A 16,539-nucleotide genomic window follows, 5' to 3' on the forward strand; every position below is an offset into this window, starting at 1 on the left:
TCTGCTACTCTATCAATACTGGATCTTCATGGGGACTCCTCTCAGATATTCTGTTGTTGTCCTGTGTCACAGAGATTCTACCTATGGTTTTGCAGCTGTAGGACCAGCCCCTTCATGATGGAGTAGATTTTGGGGATGCCAGTTTAAAGGCCTGAATCTGGACCTGAGAGGTATTTGAGCTAATCAGAAGTCAGCTCTCTCCCTTTCACAGTCTGCTTATCCACAGTCCCTACAACCAGGGCCAGCTCTATCCTGGTGCCCATGTGAGGTGCAGGGTAGGCTATCCTGAGTGTTGCAGCTAGTGAGGGATACAGCCAATTCTTCCACTCTAATGGCAGCTTTCCTGACTGCTCTAGATCCTCTCTACCAACCAGCAGATGAGAGGCAGGGCCCTCAGGCTGGCTTACCTGCAACCACTACATCCAGTGTTGTACTGTGCTGCCCAGGTGCAGGGCCTCTTCCCAGTGATGTAGAAGGTTAGAGGCAGGGCCAGCTCTTCCTGCTCTTATGATGTTCTCCCACCTGCCGAAGGTGGCAAGGGATGAGGGCTGGGGAGGGCATCTCTTAACATCCACACTGCCACATGACAGACAAGTTGGGGGCAGCTCTCTATACTCACACACTTGGGATTGGCTCACCCTGCCATCAGGGTCAACTCTACTCTATTCCCAGGAGAGGTGCAGGGCTGCACTAGCGAGTGCTGTAGCAGGTGAAGGTCAGGGCCAGCTCTCCTGTTCTCATGACTCTGCCTGGCCCAGCTCTTATATCTGTTGCTTATTGGAGAGGGCAATAGGGAATGACATCATCAAGGGAGGGAATCTCTCCCTTGATGATGCTACCACACAGCAGACAAGCCTGTTTTCCCATACTCATGCCCTCAGGGCCAGCTTTCCAGGGTTAGCTCTACTGCGCTGCCCTGGCGAGGGTCAGGGCCAGCTCTGATGACTTTGGGGACAGCTTCCCTGTCTGCTGCAAGTAGCAAGGAGTCTCTCCCTTGCCCATGTCACAACAGAGTAGACAGGTGGTGGGGTTTATATCTCCTGTTCTCATTGCCTCCAGGGCCAGCTCTCTCTCAATGCCCAGGTGAGCAATGACAGCAATTCTACACAGCCCTCAGACAAGTCCTCAGGCGGCAGCCCAGACCAGGGATATGTGCCTGACCTTTGTTGGTAACAGACTGCAAGGCCACAGAACCTAGTGGCAGAAAAGGCCAGGACCCCACCATGGTCCCAGGTAACATCACTGCCTCACTACCCTAGAGTCTCCAGTTCTACCTCTCTTCATTGTGCCCAAGTCCTTCTGTTTTTCTTTCTCTTCCATTTCTCCACCACCACTTACTTGCTCCTCTTAGTGGCGTTCAGGGTCTCTGGTCTTAGGAGTGCTATGCCTCACCCAGGTGGCTATTGCAATGGTCTCAGTCTTACTCCTGCCCAGTCCTGTAATCCCAGGCAGTGTTCTTTTAGTCTCCAGCTTGTTCCTTGTCTTGGGAGCCCATCCAGCCCCCTGGCACCAGATTGGTGGTTGTCTCAAGCTCACTTTTTTCAGGCAATCTTAAGCTGCCAATCATTCAGATGTTCACAGGTCAGAGCACTGAGTGTAGACACATCTCTCTGCCACCTGCTGACCCACATGTGACAGAGCAGCCTCACCGGGGCAGGACACAGCTGACTCTTTTTGTGAATGCTGGAGATCAAACTCAGGTTTTCATGCTTATGTCACAAGCACGTTAACTGCCTGACATGTTTCCTCAACTTCACGTTCATTTCTCTTTTCCTTTATGTGTATGGGTGTTTTGCCTGAATGTTTGTCTTGTGCCACATATGTGCAGTGACTGCCGAGGCCAGAAACAGGCAGTGGATCCTTTGGAACTTGAGTTAGAGACGGTCATGATCCTTCATGTAGGTGTTGGGGATTAAAGCCAGATTCTCTGGAAGAGCTGTTAGTGCTCTTTAGTGCTGAGCTATTCTCTGTCCCTTTTATCACATTTTAAAAAATTAAGTGTTTAAATTTGCATAGCATAAGCAGTAGATATTATCAAAATATTGTATGGTCTTTTCTATAAAACTTTAGAATGAAGTTTTAGACCTATAAAATAGAGTTGCCCTTTAGGAGTTATGACTTAATTTTCCTCAAGATAAGATTTTTTTCTATCATCTCTGTTATAACCAGGGCATACATTTTATACATTTTCCTTATTTGCTCACCACTCATTATATTGGTGTATGTGTGTTCACCTGCGTGATGTTGTTGAAGCCAGAGCTTATGTTGGATCTTTACCTCTATCGTTCTCCATGTGGTTTTCATCAGGTTCTTACTGAATCTAGGCTAGATAGTCAGGCCTTCCAGTCCCTGGGTTTGTGTGTGTGTTCTTCTTCCCAGTACTGGGCTACAGGCTTGTGCCAGCATACCCAGCCTTTTATGGAGGCACTGCGGAAAACTCGGATCCGTATGCTTATGCAGCAAGCATCCTAACATGTGACACCATTGCTTTAGCTGCTCTTTTTGTATATATAGTATATACAGTGGTGTAATATAGTATATTTCACCAAATAAATTCTCAGTTAACATTTAAATAGGTGACTTTTCAGGAACAAATACTTGAAATTTTATAGTTATTTCCTTTTTTTTCTATTAAAATACTTTTAAACTCTTTGGGTCAGTATTGTAAGCCATTGCCCGAATTCCTTTTCTTATCACTGTTTCCTAAAACAGGCTCTCTATTTCAGTTGTTCTTAACCTGTGACTTGCAACCCTTTCACAGGGTTTGCCTGAGACCACCAGAAACACAGATATTTACATTATGATTCACAACAGTAGCAAGATTAATTATGAGATAGCAAAAAAAATAGATTTTTGGTTTGGGGGGAGTTCACCACAGCATGAGGATGGGTGTATTATTAGGGTTGCAGCATTAAGAAGGTTGAGAACCCCTGGTTTCTTCCCCTGAGTAATCTTGTAATCTACACTGCACTGCAACCCCCCCCTTGCACTTTTTAATTGGATATTTTCTTTATTTACATTTCAAATGTTATCCCCTTTCCTGGTTTCCCCTTCAAAAATCCCCTCCCCCTATCCCTCCCTCTTCCCTTCTCACCAACTCACCCACTCCCACTCCCTGGCCCTGGCATTCCCCTGCACTGGGGCATAGAGCCTTCATAGACCCAAGGGCCTCTCCTCCCATTGATGTCCGACTACACTATCCTCTGCTACATATGCAGCTGGAGCCATGAGTCCCAGCATGTGTACTCTTTGGTTGGTGGTTTAGTCTGGGGGAGCTCTTGGGGTACTGGTTAGTTCATATTATTGTTCCTCCTATGGGAACATGATAATGCATCACTACCCCAGCCTTTAATAACAAATTCTGAACCTGCATTGCAGATTTGATATTTCTCAAAATAGTTGTCATTCATTCAGCAAGTACTTACTGAGTACCTAGTACTAATAATACTCATCACACAGTAGCATAAAACTATGCCCGTCCATGTCTTAAGGCGTTTATGATCTAGTAGAAATAGAAGTATAGTGAGTACAATAATGATAAATGCCATTTAAATAGACCTTAGAATGTACCTAGGTATTGGGGAAGAACCCCTCTGGTAGGTGGAAGTCTGGAAGAGTAGACATGCACACTTAATGACTTTCAGGTTCATGGTAAGTACCTCCCACTCTGAAGGATAGCCTGTGTGTATTCACCATATTTTAAACTGCCAACTCAGAAACCTGCCCCATTGTTGGTTCTTACTTTTTCTTTTTAGCTTCCTTTTCTTTCAGCTACATTTTGTGTGCATCACCCCTGCCTTCAGTGACAAAGTCTGAACCTTGCCAGTCTTTTCTCATATTGTTTATACCATTGCCCTTCATCTTCATACCTTTATGGAACTGCTGTCCTTTTAAACCTCCTTCTCAGGCTTCCTGTTTGCTTGCTGTTCCTATTACTATGGTTTCAGAATCTACTGTGGCTTAGTTGTTACGTGTTTCTCTTGGTAGACTCTTGAGGTCCAATTTATTCATCTCCCCTATAGTTACTGCTGAGATCTGTGCTGTCTACACTTGGACAGCTCATCCATGCTGACTCTTATGGTGCAGACTGTGTGCAGTTGTGAAGTCTGCTTCATTGAGGAATGCTTCGTGAGAGAGACTTGTTCAAGGCTTTGATGAATATGGTGTTTGTTTAAAGGAGCACACCCATGAACTTGGATCTTGGCAGACAGTGCTTACTCTCTCATCAGATTCTTTTACATTTGGCTTTGATATCTGGATTACTAGTCTACCCAGCATTCATCTAATGTTTGTGTGAAATATGGCAACAGCAGTACTTCTTGCTCTGTCCTTACTGGACTGGTGCTATCTTGTTCTGTCACTGTTTTTATGTCAGGTTCATGCTTCTGTTCTTAGACCATCTTAGTCCATGGATTGTTTCCCCTCATAAGTACCATGTTCTTTAAATTACTTTGGCTAGGTTTTAGTATTTGCTAGAACCAAGTTTATTCATTTTTTTAAATTCCTTTAATGTCTTGTTATTTGGGGATATATGTGTGTTTGTGCACGCACACACACAAATTTTTCAAATTCTTTTTTTTTTTTTGACCTCTGCCTCTCTTTTCTCTTTCTCTGTGATGGTTTGCTCAGTCCAGGGAGTGGCACTATTAGAAGGTGTTGCCCTGTTGGAGTGGGTGTGCCATTGTGGGTGTGGGCTATAAGACCCTCACTCTAGCTGCCTAGAAGTCTGTCTTTCACTAGCAGCCTTCAGATGAAGATGTAGAACTCCTCCTATACCATGCCTGCCTGGATGTTTCTATGTTAGGTGTTTTACAGGTATTTTCTGACTTGACCTCTGTTTTAACATTGTAGAGCTTTCTCTGTATGGTTTAGAATTTTTATATAAGCATGTACTCTGGGATTTTGTGTTTGATATACTTCAGTTAACTCCAGTGCTAATCTACATTATTGTTTGAAGCAGTGGTTAATTGACTTCATAGTTGTATTAATATACATACCAGTTTACTTATCTATGGTTGGGTTAATTGACTCCATAGTTGTATTAATATACATACCAGTTTACTTATCTATGGTTGATAGATACTTTTTTTTTAAAGATTTATTTATTTATTATATGTAGCACACTGTAGCTGTCTTCAGACACTCCAGAAAAGGGTATCAGATTTCGTTATGGATGGTTGTGAGCCACCATGTGGTTGCTGGGATTTGAACTCAGGACCTTCGGAAGAGCGGTCGGCGCTCTTAACCACTGAGCCATCTCGCCAGCCCTGATAGATACTTCTGTTTGTTGTGAAGAATATGTCTTACACTAGTCATGTGTGCTTGTTTCTCTTGAGCACATACAATGAAGTGGACCCTGTAGCCCTATATATGCACATAACAAACACACACACACACAGACGTTAAATATATAATATATATCAAGCGATATTTAGATTATATGCTTTCTTTTGCTTGGTTTTCCAAGAAATATTTTTCTAATATTTTACTTATAAAACCCTCTTCTACATTTTAAAACCCCACACAAACCGAGTTTGACTATTTAGCACTGGCTGGCCTAAAATTCACAAGAGATTTCTCCTGCTTCTGCTTCCTTTATATTATTCTTAACTTGATCACATATATTCTATATGTACAAAACATTTATTGTGTGCTAAACAATGCTCTGAAAGCTTTACACATATCCCAAACATACAGCTACCAGATTTTATTTGTTCTTATCTCACCTGTTCTTGAAAATTACACTCCTTAGACTTAAACTGTAGGTTTTGCATATTGAAGGCAAAATTTTATTGTTTCCTGGCATATTTGTTGCTACTTAGAAATCAAGTATTTGTTTTCAAATGTTCTTTTCAAGGGAGTGGATTGACTTTGAGATTTTGTTTTTGTTGTAAAAATGTTTTTAGTTGAATTGTCCCTGTTATTTTGACTTTACTGTCTTGGTGTCTGTGGATTGCTGTCTTATGATTCTTTGTGCATCTGTGCAGCCTGCTCACGCTTCTGTGGGTCACAGGATAGATAGACTTCCCTCCTCGTGGATTTGGTTCTGTGCTTCTCTGCTTGTGCCTTGGATGATTTCTTTTGTCTTAATTTTAATATTTTCACTCTATGCAAATGAACTTGTCTCTTGAACTTTTATTTGCAGCTGTTTACATTGTCCAGCAGTTTGTTTTTTAATAATTATTCTTTACAAATTTTCAGAGTTGTCTTCTCTTTGAATTTTTGATGGGTTCTGTCCCTTTTGTCATGTGAGCACTGAAACTGAATACTGTTTTTGTCAGTGTTGGGAGATCATATAAGAAATAAGATGGATAGAATGCTATAGTGTTTGATTTAATTCTCTGGGGCCTTGGGGTTTTTTCCCCTAGATTTTTTTTATCTGAATCATTTCTGGCACTTTATTTATTTATTTATTTACTAAGTATATTTGTGTTAATTCTTTTTGTTTGTTTGTTTTTCAGGGCAGGGTTTCTCTGTGTAGCCCTGGCTGTCCTGGAACTCACTTTGTAGACCAGGTTGACCTCGAATTCAGAAATCTGCCTACCTCTGCCTCCCGAGTGCTGGGATTAAAGGCATGTGCCACCACTGCCCGGCTTGTGTTAATTCTTTGAAAATTTCATACAACTTCTTTTGATTGTATTTACCCCTGTTCCTGCCCCTACTTTGATTATTTATTTATTTATTGTTGTGTGTGTTTTGTTGGGGAGAGTTATTGTAAACTTCACAGCTTGCTACTAATGGAAATAAAAAGTAAATTTGTTTCTTTCAGTAATTTGGGGAAATGTCCAGTAGAATACTTTTCAGTAGATGTCTAAATTACTCTAAATTATGAGGCAGTTACAAATTGTTAGGTAACATCTTATCTATTTCATTTATATAGAACATGCTTGCTTTCGTTTGTACCTAATAATTTTCTTGCTTTAGGGGTATAGACATTTCCATCATGGCTCATTCAAAGACAAGGACCAACGATGGGAAAATTACTTACCCTCCTGGAGTCAAGGAAATCTCAGATAAAATCTCTAAAGAGGAGATGGTGAGGCGGTTAAAGGTGAGTGAACAGTGTATGCTGCAGACAGCTGGGCAGTGTGTGTGGGCCTTTCTTGTGGGAATCTTCTTGTAGGGCCATGGAACTTGCTTTGTTAGGGGTTTTATTTTAAAGTAGCAAATGGCAGAGAAAGAGTTTGTGGGAACAGGGCAGGTAAGAAACAGTGGGATGCTACTGCTCTTTGGAGAGCCATTAGCACATGTGCCATGATATTTTGATACTGTCTATTACCAAGTTATTTGCTCTCTCTTCTATTTGATGCCCACTACCCCTCCTCCACCAATTCTTCAGGTCTGGGAAAGGAAGTTTGAAGTATTTATAGTACTCCTAGGCTATAGGTTACCTTCTGGTGGGCTATTTTTAGGGTAAAAGAGCCTGACTGTTAGCGTCTGTCTCTGCTGCTGGCACACTGTAACAAACCAGGGCGGACAGTAAACCTTAAGGAGGCACTCTCCATGACAAGGGTCTCTTTAGATTGCTGGCAAATGTTTCTTTCCCCTTTTTCTTCAGGGCATTAATGGTCCCTGTAACTGTCACAGTGTTTAAAGTACCATTAACAGAGAGGTCCATGAGAGACTGGTTGAACAGTTGCTCAGGATTTGCCCTTTGTTGGAGCAAGTTTTTCCTTCTGTGTGTTTGTTAACTAGACATTTGTTATAATGCTCATTTCTTTCAACTGATACAAAACATTTTGCATATTAAAAATTATACCTAGTATTATTTTTGCACATATATTATTATATATTATTATGCATGCATTATTTCAACATGTACATTTTGTAATGTTTATGATCTGTTATTTATGTAATTGTTGGTGTTGGGAAAACTTGTCTTCATCACTAAAGTCCAGGAGCCTCACATAACAGTAACATGTAAGGTTGTGGTGCCTTGTATGGATGTGTAAGTGATGCTAATATGACCGACTGTAAACTTCACTTGAGGTCTGGATATTGTTTACTTTTACATGAGCTTTTAGAGTTCAGTTTGATTAGGAGAGCCAAGCTCAACTTTTTAATGTATGTATGTATGTATGTATGTATGTATAGTGTGTTTACTTTTCTATATATTTTCTTGATCTGTTGAATTTTTATGAAACTATTACATTTATTTTCTCAGGTTTATCCCAGAAATGATAGGTTATAATATCTATCATGTTTATGAAAAAAGTTCTATGAACATAGTGCATACACATACAAGCTGATTAACACCTAGTAACTTTTATGCATACTACTTTTTAGATCTATTTAAATTTTTTAAAGATTTATTTATTATTACATAAGTACACTGTAGCTGACTTCAGACAAAGCAGAAGAGGGTGCCAGATCTCATTATGGGTGGTTGTGAGCCACCATGTGGTTGCTGGGATTTGAACTCAGGACCTCTGGAAGAGCAGTCAGTGCTCTTACCCTCTGAGCCATCTCGCCAGCCCTAGATCTATTTAAAGTGAGAGGCCTCATCTGAATTATAATTGAGAGCCCTCCATACCCTATCTTAATGCAAATCTTGCTGTGTAGCTTAGGCTGCTCTGGAACTCCATATGTATGTAGCCCACACTGGCCTTGAATTTATAATCCTGCCTAAACCTTCTGAATTCTAGGATTAGTGATAATTCTAGTGAGATTTACAATACTATTTGAATACAGAATAGTGAAAAATTGCTGTTATCTGGGTTTGGAGCAGATTTGACTGACTGTCTTCCCAGTCAGTGTTGTGTGGGGTGCTTCTGTCAGACACTTCTATGTTGCAGCACGCTGCCTAGTGCACGGTTTTATCATTTTCCTTATTTACACCTAGTACGGTTTTTAGCATACTCCTCCTCAGAAAAGAGAAAATAAATTTAGTTTGGGGTGATAATAGTTTTTGCTATTTACAGATACCCATAAAAGTTTTATGAATTATAACAATTTATTAACATATATGTTATTATTTTTATATAACTGGGTTTTCTTATAACATTTTATTCAAAATATAGTTCATTTCCCACTCTTGTATAAAGAGATTATAAGGAAAAATAATTAGTTCTGTGGACCTATCTCTTTATTCACCCTTGTGTCTTCTCATAAGCACAATGTGTTGAGCGTATGTCTTGAGAGGATTGCAGTTGAAGTGTTAGGACAACAGTTCTAGATTTGCGTACTTTATTGCTTTGTGTTGGTTCTATTGGATTTGGCATCAGGCATGGCAGAGCCGAATGGTTGCTCTCTGAACAAGCATTGTCTCTCATGGCTGCTCCATGTGTTCAGAGTGAATAAAGCATTTCTTACTCAGAGTTCCAGGCCTCCAGTAAGTCAACACTACAGGCCCTGATGCTCAGTGGCCCTGTTCGTTTAGTATGTGCAGCTCCACCTAGTGGGTACTATATGGTTACCTTTTGTCAGAATGAGATTGAAATGTCATGGTCTTTCAGGTTCAACAGTTTTCTTGATTCTCATTTGAATAAGGACTAGTACAGATCATTTTGTTGAATTTTATTTGAAGTAAGGATAGGATAGCTGGAGATAATCGTTTCTACTAATACTAAACTTAGAGAAAACTTCATAGAATTTAACTTTATAATTTTGTTTTGCATCCCCCTTTTATAAAAATAATTATGAAGACAGATTTTTCTCTTGCAACCTGTTTCTGCTTAACACATACCTGGATTATCTCATTGAACCAATGAGATATCCATATCAAACTTTCTTTTACTATGGCCCAGAATCTGCTTAGTTTATTACCATGACACTTAACTCATGTCATGATAGCTGAAGGTTGCACTTTTCTTTAAGAATACATCTTTGACATCCTTTAAAAAATAGATTTATTTTTATCTCCTAATTATGTCTCTTTGCTGGGTATGAGCAGATGCAAATGCAGTATCCACAGAAGACAGAGGAGAGCATTGGCTCCTCAGGCTCTGGAGTTACAGGTGATTGTGAGCCACCTGATCTGGGTGCTGGTGACTGAACTTGGGACGTCTGGAAGAAATGCACACGCTCTGAATGCTGAGCCATCTCTCAGTCCCAGGATTTATTTTTCTTGAATCTGCTTATATAGTCTTTTAGGGAGGCTGAAATAGAAAAATCACATCTGGAGCAGTTTAATGGCTAAGAGGATATATTGTTGCTATGACAAAATACTTGACAAAAACAGTTTAAGAAAGCAGAGTTTTGGGCTCACAGTTTAGGGTATTGTTCATCATGGCAGGGGAAAGTCTGATAACAGGGGTGTGAAGCAGCTGGTCACAGTACATCCACAGTCAGGAAGCAGAGAGATGACAGCTCCACACCACCGATCCTTTCATTCAGGAATCCAAGCCACCCACCCTCAGTAGTGGGTAGGTCTTATGTCTTCCGGCAAACTTTCTGGAAACAGTCCCATGGACACTTCCAGAGATATGCTTCCATGTGATTCTAAATCCATTCAGGTTGATATCACAGATTAATGAGAATAGATAGAAAGTTACATTTTCATACTAGGGTTTTCTTTAGGATTAGATCTATTAGAAAAAAAGAAAAGACGTGCCCTTTAAATTCTATAGTATTTTTATAGTGATACAAAAAGTTTCCACAGGGGACTGGAGAGATGGCTCAGTGGTTAAGAGTGCCAACTGCTCTTCTGAAGGTCATGAGTTTGGATCCCTGTAACCACATGATGGCTCACAACCATCTATTATGAGATCTGATGCCCTCTTCTGGAGTGTCTGAAGACAGCTACAGTGTACTTACATATAATAAATAAATAAATCTTTAAAAAAAGTTTCCACAGATATAGACTGAGTAATGATCACTGTATAGTGTGAATTCTAAACTAAGTCTGGTTGGAAGATATATAGATTAATGACTAATATTTCCTTTATTTTAAACTAGTGATTCTCAATCTGTGGGTTGGGACCCCTTTGGGGGGCAAACAGCCCATTCAAAGGGGTCACTTAAGACCACTGAGAACATGAATATTTGTATTACAGTTCATAACAGTAGCAAAATTACAGTTATGAAGTAGCAACAAAAATAATTTTATCGTTGGAGGTCAATAGAGCATGCGTTAAGAACCACTGTTTTAAACATTAAGCATTAATGAATTTTGTGGGTTTTTTTTTTTGTTTTTTGTGTTTTGTTTTTGTGGTGGAGTTTTGCTTTAATAGCCCAAACTAGACTTGAAATCATGATCCTACTGCCTATCCTTTTGATCTTGGTATTACAGGCATCTGCCGCCATGCCTGGTTAAAAATACTTTACTTCTGTTTAAAAAATTGTTTACTCTCCATATGTAAAAGGCTATCATTCTGTTTTTCTGATGAAAGTATATTTTGAGTGACCTTTTTATCTGATAGGACTATTTACAGGAAACGTCTGACTATTTGATGATCTTTGTTTGTGTATAGATGGTTGTAAAAACTTTCATGGACATGGACCAGGACTCTGAAGAGGAAAAGGAACTTTATCTAAACCTAGCTTTACATCTTGCTTCTGACTTCTTCCTCAAGCATCCTGATAAAGATGTTCGTTTACTGGTGGCTTGCTGCCTTGCTGATATTTTCAGGATTTATGCTCCTGAGGCTCCTTACACGTCTCCCGATAAACTAAAGGCAAGTACTGATAGGAGCACTGCCACATTCCACTAAACTGAACGAAATGTTGAAGAATTTCTTTGAATTCTGTTGTATTGCCTGGACCAATCTTTTATTAAACTTCTATTTCCTGTGAAAGTTACTTTTGAAAAACAATTTCTCACCCCCAGAGTAAGCAGATTAAGGGGGTTACACATGGTGCTTGTACACACACACACACACACACACACACACACACCCCTGTTCTTACCTCCAAAGGGATGAATTTATATTTATTTTGGGACCAAATATGAATGATCATGGCCCAAAAGATTTAGATTACATTATCCAAAGTACTATGTTCTCTATGTGGTAACAGTTTCATGAGTCTGTTATAGTAATAGAATAGTAGAAAGACATTAAAATCAAGGCCTCTTTTATTTTTACATCTGTGAGAACACCAGGTAGATGGATTACAGTGGTGTGGAGAAGTCTCTGTTACTGGCCTATGGCATAGAGCCTTTGTCTTAGTGGAAGCTTATATTCTGTTCATTCCAGAAGGCACAGGGTATTAGGTCACAGAGTCTAGGCCTGAATGGTTTTGAAGGGGGCTAAAGAGAGCCCAGGATGGTTTGTCTGTAGACTTGCAGCATGTAGCGTGCCACAACTACAGGAGTTGTGTTAGGTTAGTCACCTTGTAGAGTCTCTAGGTTCAGTCACCAAGGCTCTTTTTCTGGCAGCATGGGCCCATACAACGAATACTGTACTTTTCATGTATTGTCACCATGATGCTCTATGTTTTTCATGGTGATTTTGGGGTACTCTTTTTCCTTTTGAAAATTGATAATGAAGACCATAGTCATTGTTTAAAAGATAGCACTGACTAGGAACCTGAATAAGAGCTGAATAAGATACCAGATGACTATGTGACAAGTCAAATAGTAAATGATTTGGAAGCTAATGGCCAAAACATGACTTTCCTTAGGAAGGGTTTTCATCTACAGTAAGAAAAAGTAGCGGATGGTTTGCTTCACTCAAGAAATGTTAATGTTGTTAGTTATTTGCAATGAAAGCAACAACCCCCAAAACCAGGGCCTTGGACTCTAATTTTTTCCTTGATAATTGGAATGAGGAACTTGCTCCTTTGACCACCTCTTCCAACTCAGTCTTAAAGCAAGTCATGTGAGCTGGTGGTGTGGCTCCTTTTCTCCTGGATAGGGTGGTATCTAAGTGGTTTAGGGAGTGGTGTATTTGGTGTAGGCCAAGGCTCTTCCTTACCACATGTTCTGTTGACATTCTCTCAACAAGAAGTATAAAGACTACTACTGTGCCTCTTTTGTGGATTTCTGAGTTTGTATGGACAGTGACCTAGCTCAAAGCTTAGAAGTAATGAAAAAGCATCCTGAAAGAAGGATACAGATGTGTTTCCTATGTCAGGAGAGTTATGAGAAGAATACACAATCAGATTAAATAAAGGTCTGTGGATTAGCTGAAACATTGGGAAAGTCTGCCAGGTTGTTTGTCTGTCTCTAGAATCTATCTTTAGGTCTCATTTTATATACTCTCCCCTTTTTGTGTTGGGGATAGAACTTAAGAAATACTGTGTCTTAAAGGGTGCTTTCTAAGTATTTATGAGTAGTTTTTATTTATTTTTTATATTTTTTATTTTTTTTATTTTCCTAGTTTACATTTCCAATGCTATCCCAAAAGTCCCCCATACCCTCCCCCCCACCCCCTACCCACCCATTCCCCCTTTTTGGCCCTGGCATTCCCCTGTACTGGGGCATATAAAGTTTGCAAGTCCAAAGGGCCTCTCTTTCCAGTGATGGCAAACTAGGCCATCTTTTGATACATATGCAGCTAGAGACAAGAGCTCCGGGGTACTGGTTAGTTCATATTGTTGTTCCACCTATAGGGTTGCAGTTCCCTTTAGCTCCTTGGGTACTTTCTCTAGCTCCTCCATTGGGGGCTGTGTGACCCATCCAATAGCTGACTGTGAGCATCCACTTCTGTGTTTGCTAGGCCCCTGGCATAGTCAGTTTTTCTTTTTTTGTTTTTGTTTTGTTTTTTGTTTTTTTGAGACAGGGTTTCTCTGTGTAGCCCTGGCTGTCCTGTAACTCACTTTATAGACCAGACTGGCCTCGAACTCAGAAATCCACCTGCCTCTGCCTCTGCCTCCCGAGTGCTGGGATTAAAGGCATGCGCCACCACACCTGGCTGTAGTAGTTTTTCTTCTGATTAGCTTCTTCCATTTTTTTTCTTGTTTCCAACAGTGCCACATCTGTTAGTTTTTTTTTTTTTTTTTTGGAGACAGGGTTTCTTTGTGTAGCCCTGGCTGTCCTGGAACTCACTCTGTAGACCAGGCTGTCCTCAAACTCAGAAATCTGCCTGCCTCTGCCTCCCAAGCGCTCAAATTAAAGGCGTGAGTCACCATGCCTGGCTAAAGAACACTTTTCTTATTTGTAATAAAATATCTTTGGGGAATTAGTTTTTACAATTTTCAAAAACATTTGAAACCCAGGAAAATTTGACTGCTACAATTTTTTTTGAGTGTCTTTAAAAATCCAGGTAAGTACAAAGGGAAATTATAAAAAAATAATACAAAACTAAATAACAAAACTAAAATGAGAGCTAGAGATACCTTGAGAAATAATTCAGGGAAGCAAGTTTCTGCAGTCTGCTGATGGCTAAGAAACCAGGCAGACTGACTTCCATCTCTCTTTCTCAAATGCCTAAGCTTCTGATGTATTAAGTTATTACTTGGTAATTTTGTTTTGGGATTTTATGTTTCTCAAAAAAATTTTTTTCCTGCATAATTGTTGTATTGTTTCATGTGTTGTGCTTTTTCAAGGGAGTTCTCAGCTCTTAGTTACTGAAACGCCTTTATTCAAATAATGGCATGGATTTTATTTGACTTACTTTTTAAGCTTGTTTATTTAATTTGTTGGATGCTGAACATTTTTTTCTGTACATTGATACTATCCGCTCCCCCTCCCTCTATGTATGTATGCATGCATGAATGTATAATGTTTTCCTTTAAAAAATAATAATGTGTATCATGTTTTTCATGCATTCTATTCATTTGTAAGATAAAAGCATCTTTTTGTTGTTGTTTTTTGAGACAAGGTTTCTCTGTGTAGCCCTGGCTGTCCTGGAACACATTCTATAGACCAGGCTGGCTTCAACTCAGCAGAGATCTGCCTCTGCCTCCCCAGTGCTGGGATTAAAGGTGTGTGCCTGGCTAATCAGGATCTTTATGTAAAGTTGTACTGTAAAAAACTCTGCCCTTCTTTCATTGTTTACAATTTATTCTTTCATGTTTACAAAGTTGGTGAATAAGCTGGAGCTGGTCCTATCAGTGTAATGTATTTTTCCTTTTAGCATTCACAATCTAAGCAAAACCTTGTTTTATTTTTTAAAGGATATATTTATGTTTATAACAAGGCAACTAAAGGGACTAGAAGATACAAAGAGCCCTCAATTTAATAGGTATTTTTATTTACTCGAGGTAAGCAATACATTATTACTTGAGTTGATTTCTTTTTTGTTCTTATATACTTTTAGCAACTAGTATATTTACCTTTTCCCTACTTCTTTCTTCTAGAACATTGCATGGGTTAAATCATATAACATATGCTTTGAGTTAGAAGATAGCAATGAAATCTTTACTCAACTTTACAGAACATTATTCTCAGTTATAAAGTAAGTTGATTTTTAAATAACATTTCTTTTTAATTGTAAAGCTTTTCTGTTTACTGTGAATTCACATAAACTTGTTATAAATATTGCCTTAGGATTATAAATTAACTTACAATTATTCTCTATATAGTTCTAAATGAATAGAATTTATTATTATGTATTTGTTAGAAGAGCAAATTAGACTAAGTTTTTGGATTATATTCTTTCTGATTACATATTATGTTAACTTTTTGTTGTCATTGAGATGGTTTCCCCATGAACTCTGGCTGTGCTAGAACTCTACGCAAACCAGGCTGGCCTGAGACTCACAGAGCCTGCTTCTGCTTCCCAGTTGCTGAGATCAATGGCATGCACCATCACATCTGGCTTATTTTGACTTTTTAATATATCGTGTTGTTGGAAATTTTTGTTTATCTATAAAATTTAATAGGATTTTAAAATTTAAGAAACTAAGATTGCATTTCATTTAATTACTTTGGTGGTAAGAATGGCTAAAATTAGGGGAAAGTAATTTAGTAATATAGTTTAAAAATACATTTTTATTATTGTAAGACCAGAGAGAAAGAAGCTTGACAGTAGTACAGATTTATCTCACCACTTTCATAAAGTACAATGTTTATTTACTTCTACCGCATCTATCTCAGTTGAAATAAAATAACTGTTTTGGGTTACAGCAATGGCCACAATCAGAAAGTTCATATGCACATGGTGGACCTCATGAGCTCTATCATTTGTGAAGGTGATACAGTATCTCAGGAGCTCTTAGATACAGTTTTAGTAAATCTGGTACCTGCTCATAAGGTATGTGAAATGTGTCTAGACCCTATTTAATTAAGAATTTATTAAAAAAAAGAATTTATTTTTATGTTATTATTAATCTTAGTTTACTTCTTTAATCTTAGTTTTGTAGACTTTACTGATTGAATACTATTAAGATACTTGTTTAAGATATGACAGAACTCCTTACATTTCTTAGTCAACAATTGAATGAAGAAAAAAGAATTGGTTTAATTCATGTGATAAAATATTTGTGGTCAGTGAGTTTTGTATAGGGTGCATTTCTCACTGTTCTCAGATCCAAAAGAAATTGGGACTAAAGACTATGGTGCTTGTTGGTGTACTAAAGTGGATGCTGTTTTCCCCAGCTCTCTCAGCTGCACCCTGGCTCTTCTCACCGTCCTCCCCACCCCCTCTCCGCCCCAAGCATCTCATTAATAGCCTTACCATGTTGACCATGTGCTCTTTGTGCTTTTTTTGTCTCCTA

The 16,539-nt window shown here is 39.0% G+C and overlaps 1 protein-coding gene and 1 pseudogene across 4 annotated transcripts in view; one reads left to right on the plus strand and one right to left on the minus strand.

The window, feature by feature from the left end:
* The window catches only part of Pds5b (PDS5 cohesin associated factor B), a 134,834-nt gene that overhangs the window by 33,064 nt on the left and 85,231 nt on the right, over positions 1-16,539 (plus strand). For all 4 annotated transcript variants that reach the window (XM_085837481.1, XM_085837482.1, XM_085837483.1 and 1 more), the window contains exons 2-6: positions 6,925-7,051; positions 11,412-11,615; positions 14,998-15,084; positions 15,181-15,278; positions 15,950-16,076. In XM_085837481.1, the coding sequence (XP_085693607.1) occupies positions 6,944-7,051; positions 11,412-11,615; positions 14,998-15,084; positions 15,181-15,278; positions 15,950-16,076 (624 nt within the window). In that variant the 5' untranslated portion in view covers positions 6,925-6,943. The remainder of the gene's footprint in view (positions 1-6,924; positions 7,052-11,411; positions 11,616-14,997; positions 15,085-15,180; positions 15,279-15,949; positions 16,077-16,539) is intronic.
* Positions 1,548-1,658, minus strand: LOC115031224 (small nucleolar RNA SNORA17; annotated as a pseudogene).

This window comes from Mus caroli, unplaced genomic scaffold (assembly GCF_978045245.1).
Source record: "Mus caroli unplaced genomic scaffold, Mus_caroli_1 scaffold_4, whole genome shotgun sequence".
Classification (NCBI taxonomy): Eukaryota; Metazoa; Chordata; class Mammalia; order Rodentia; family Muridae; genus Mus; species Mus caroli.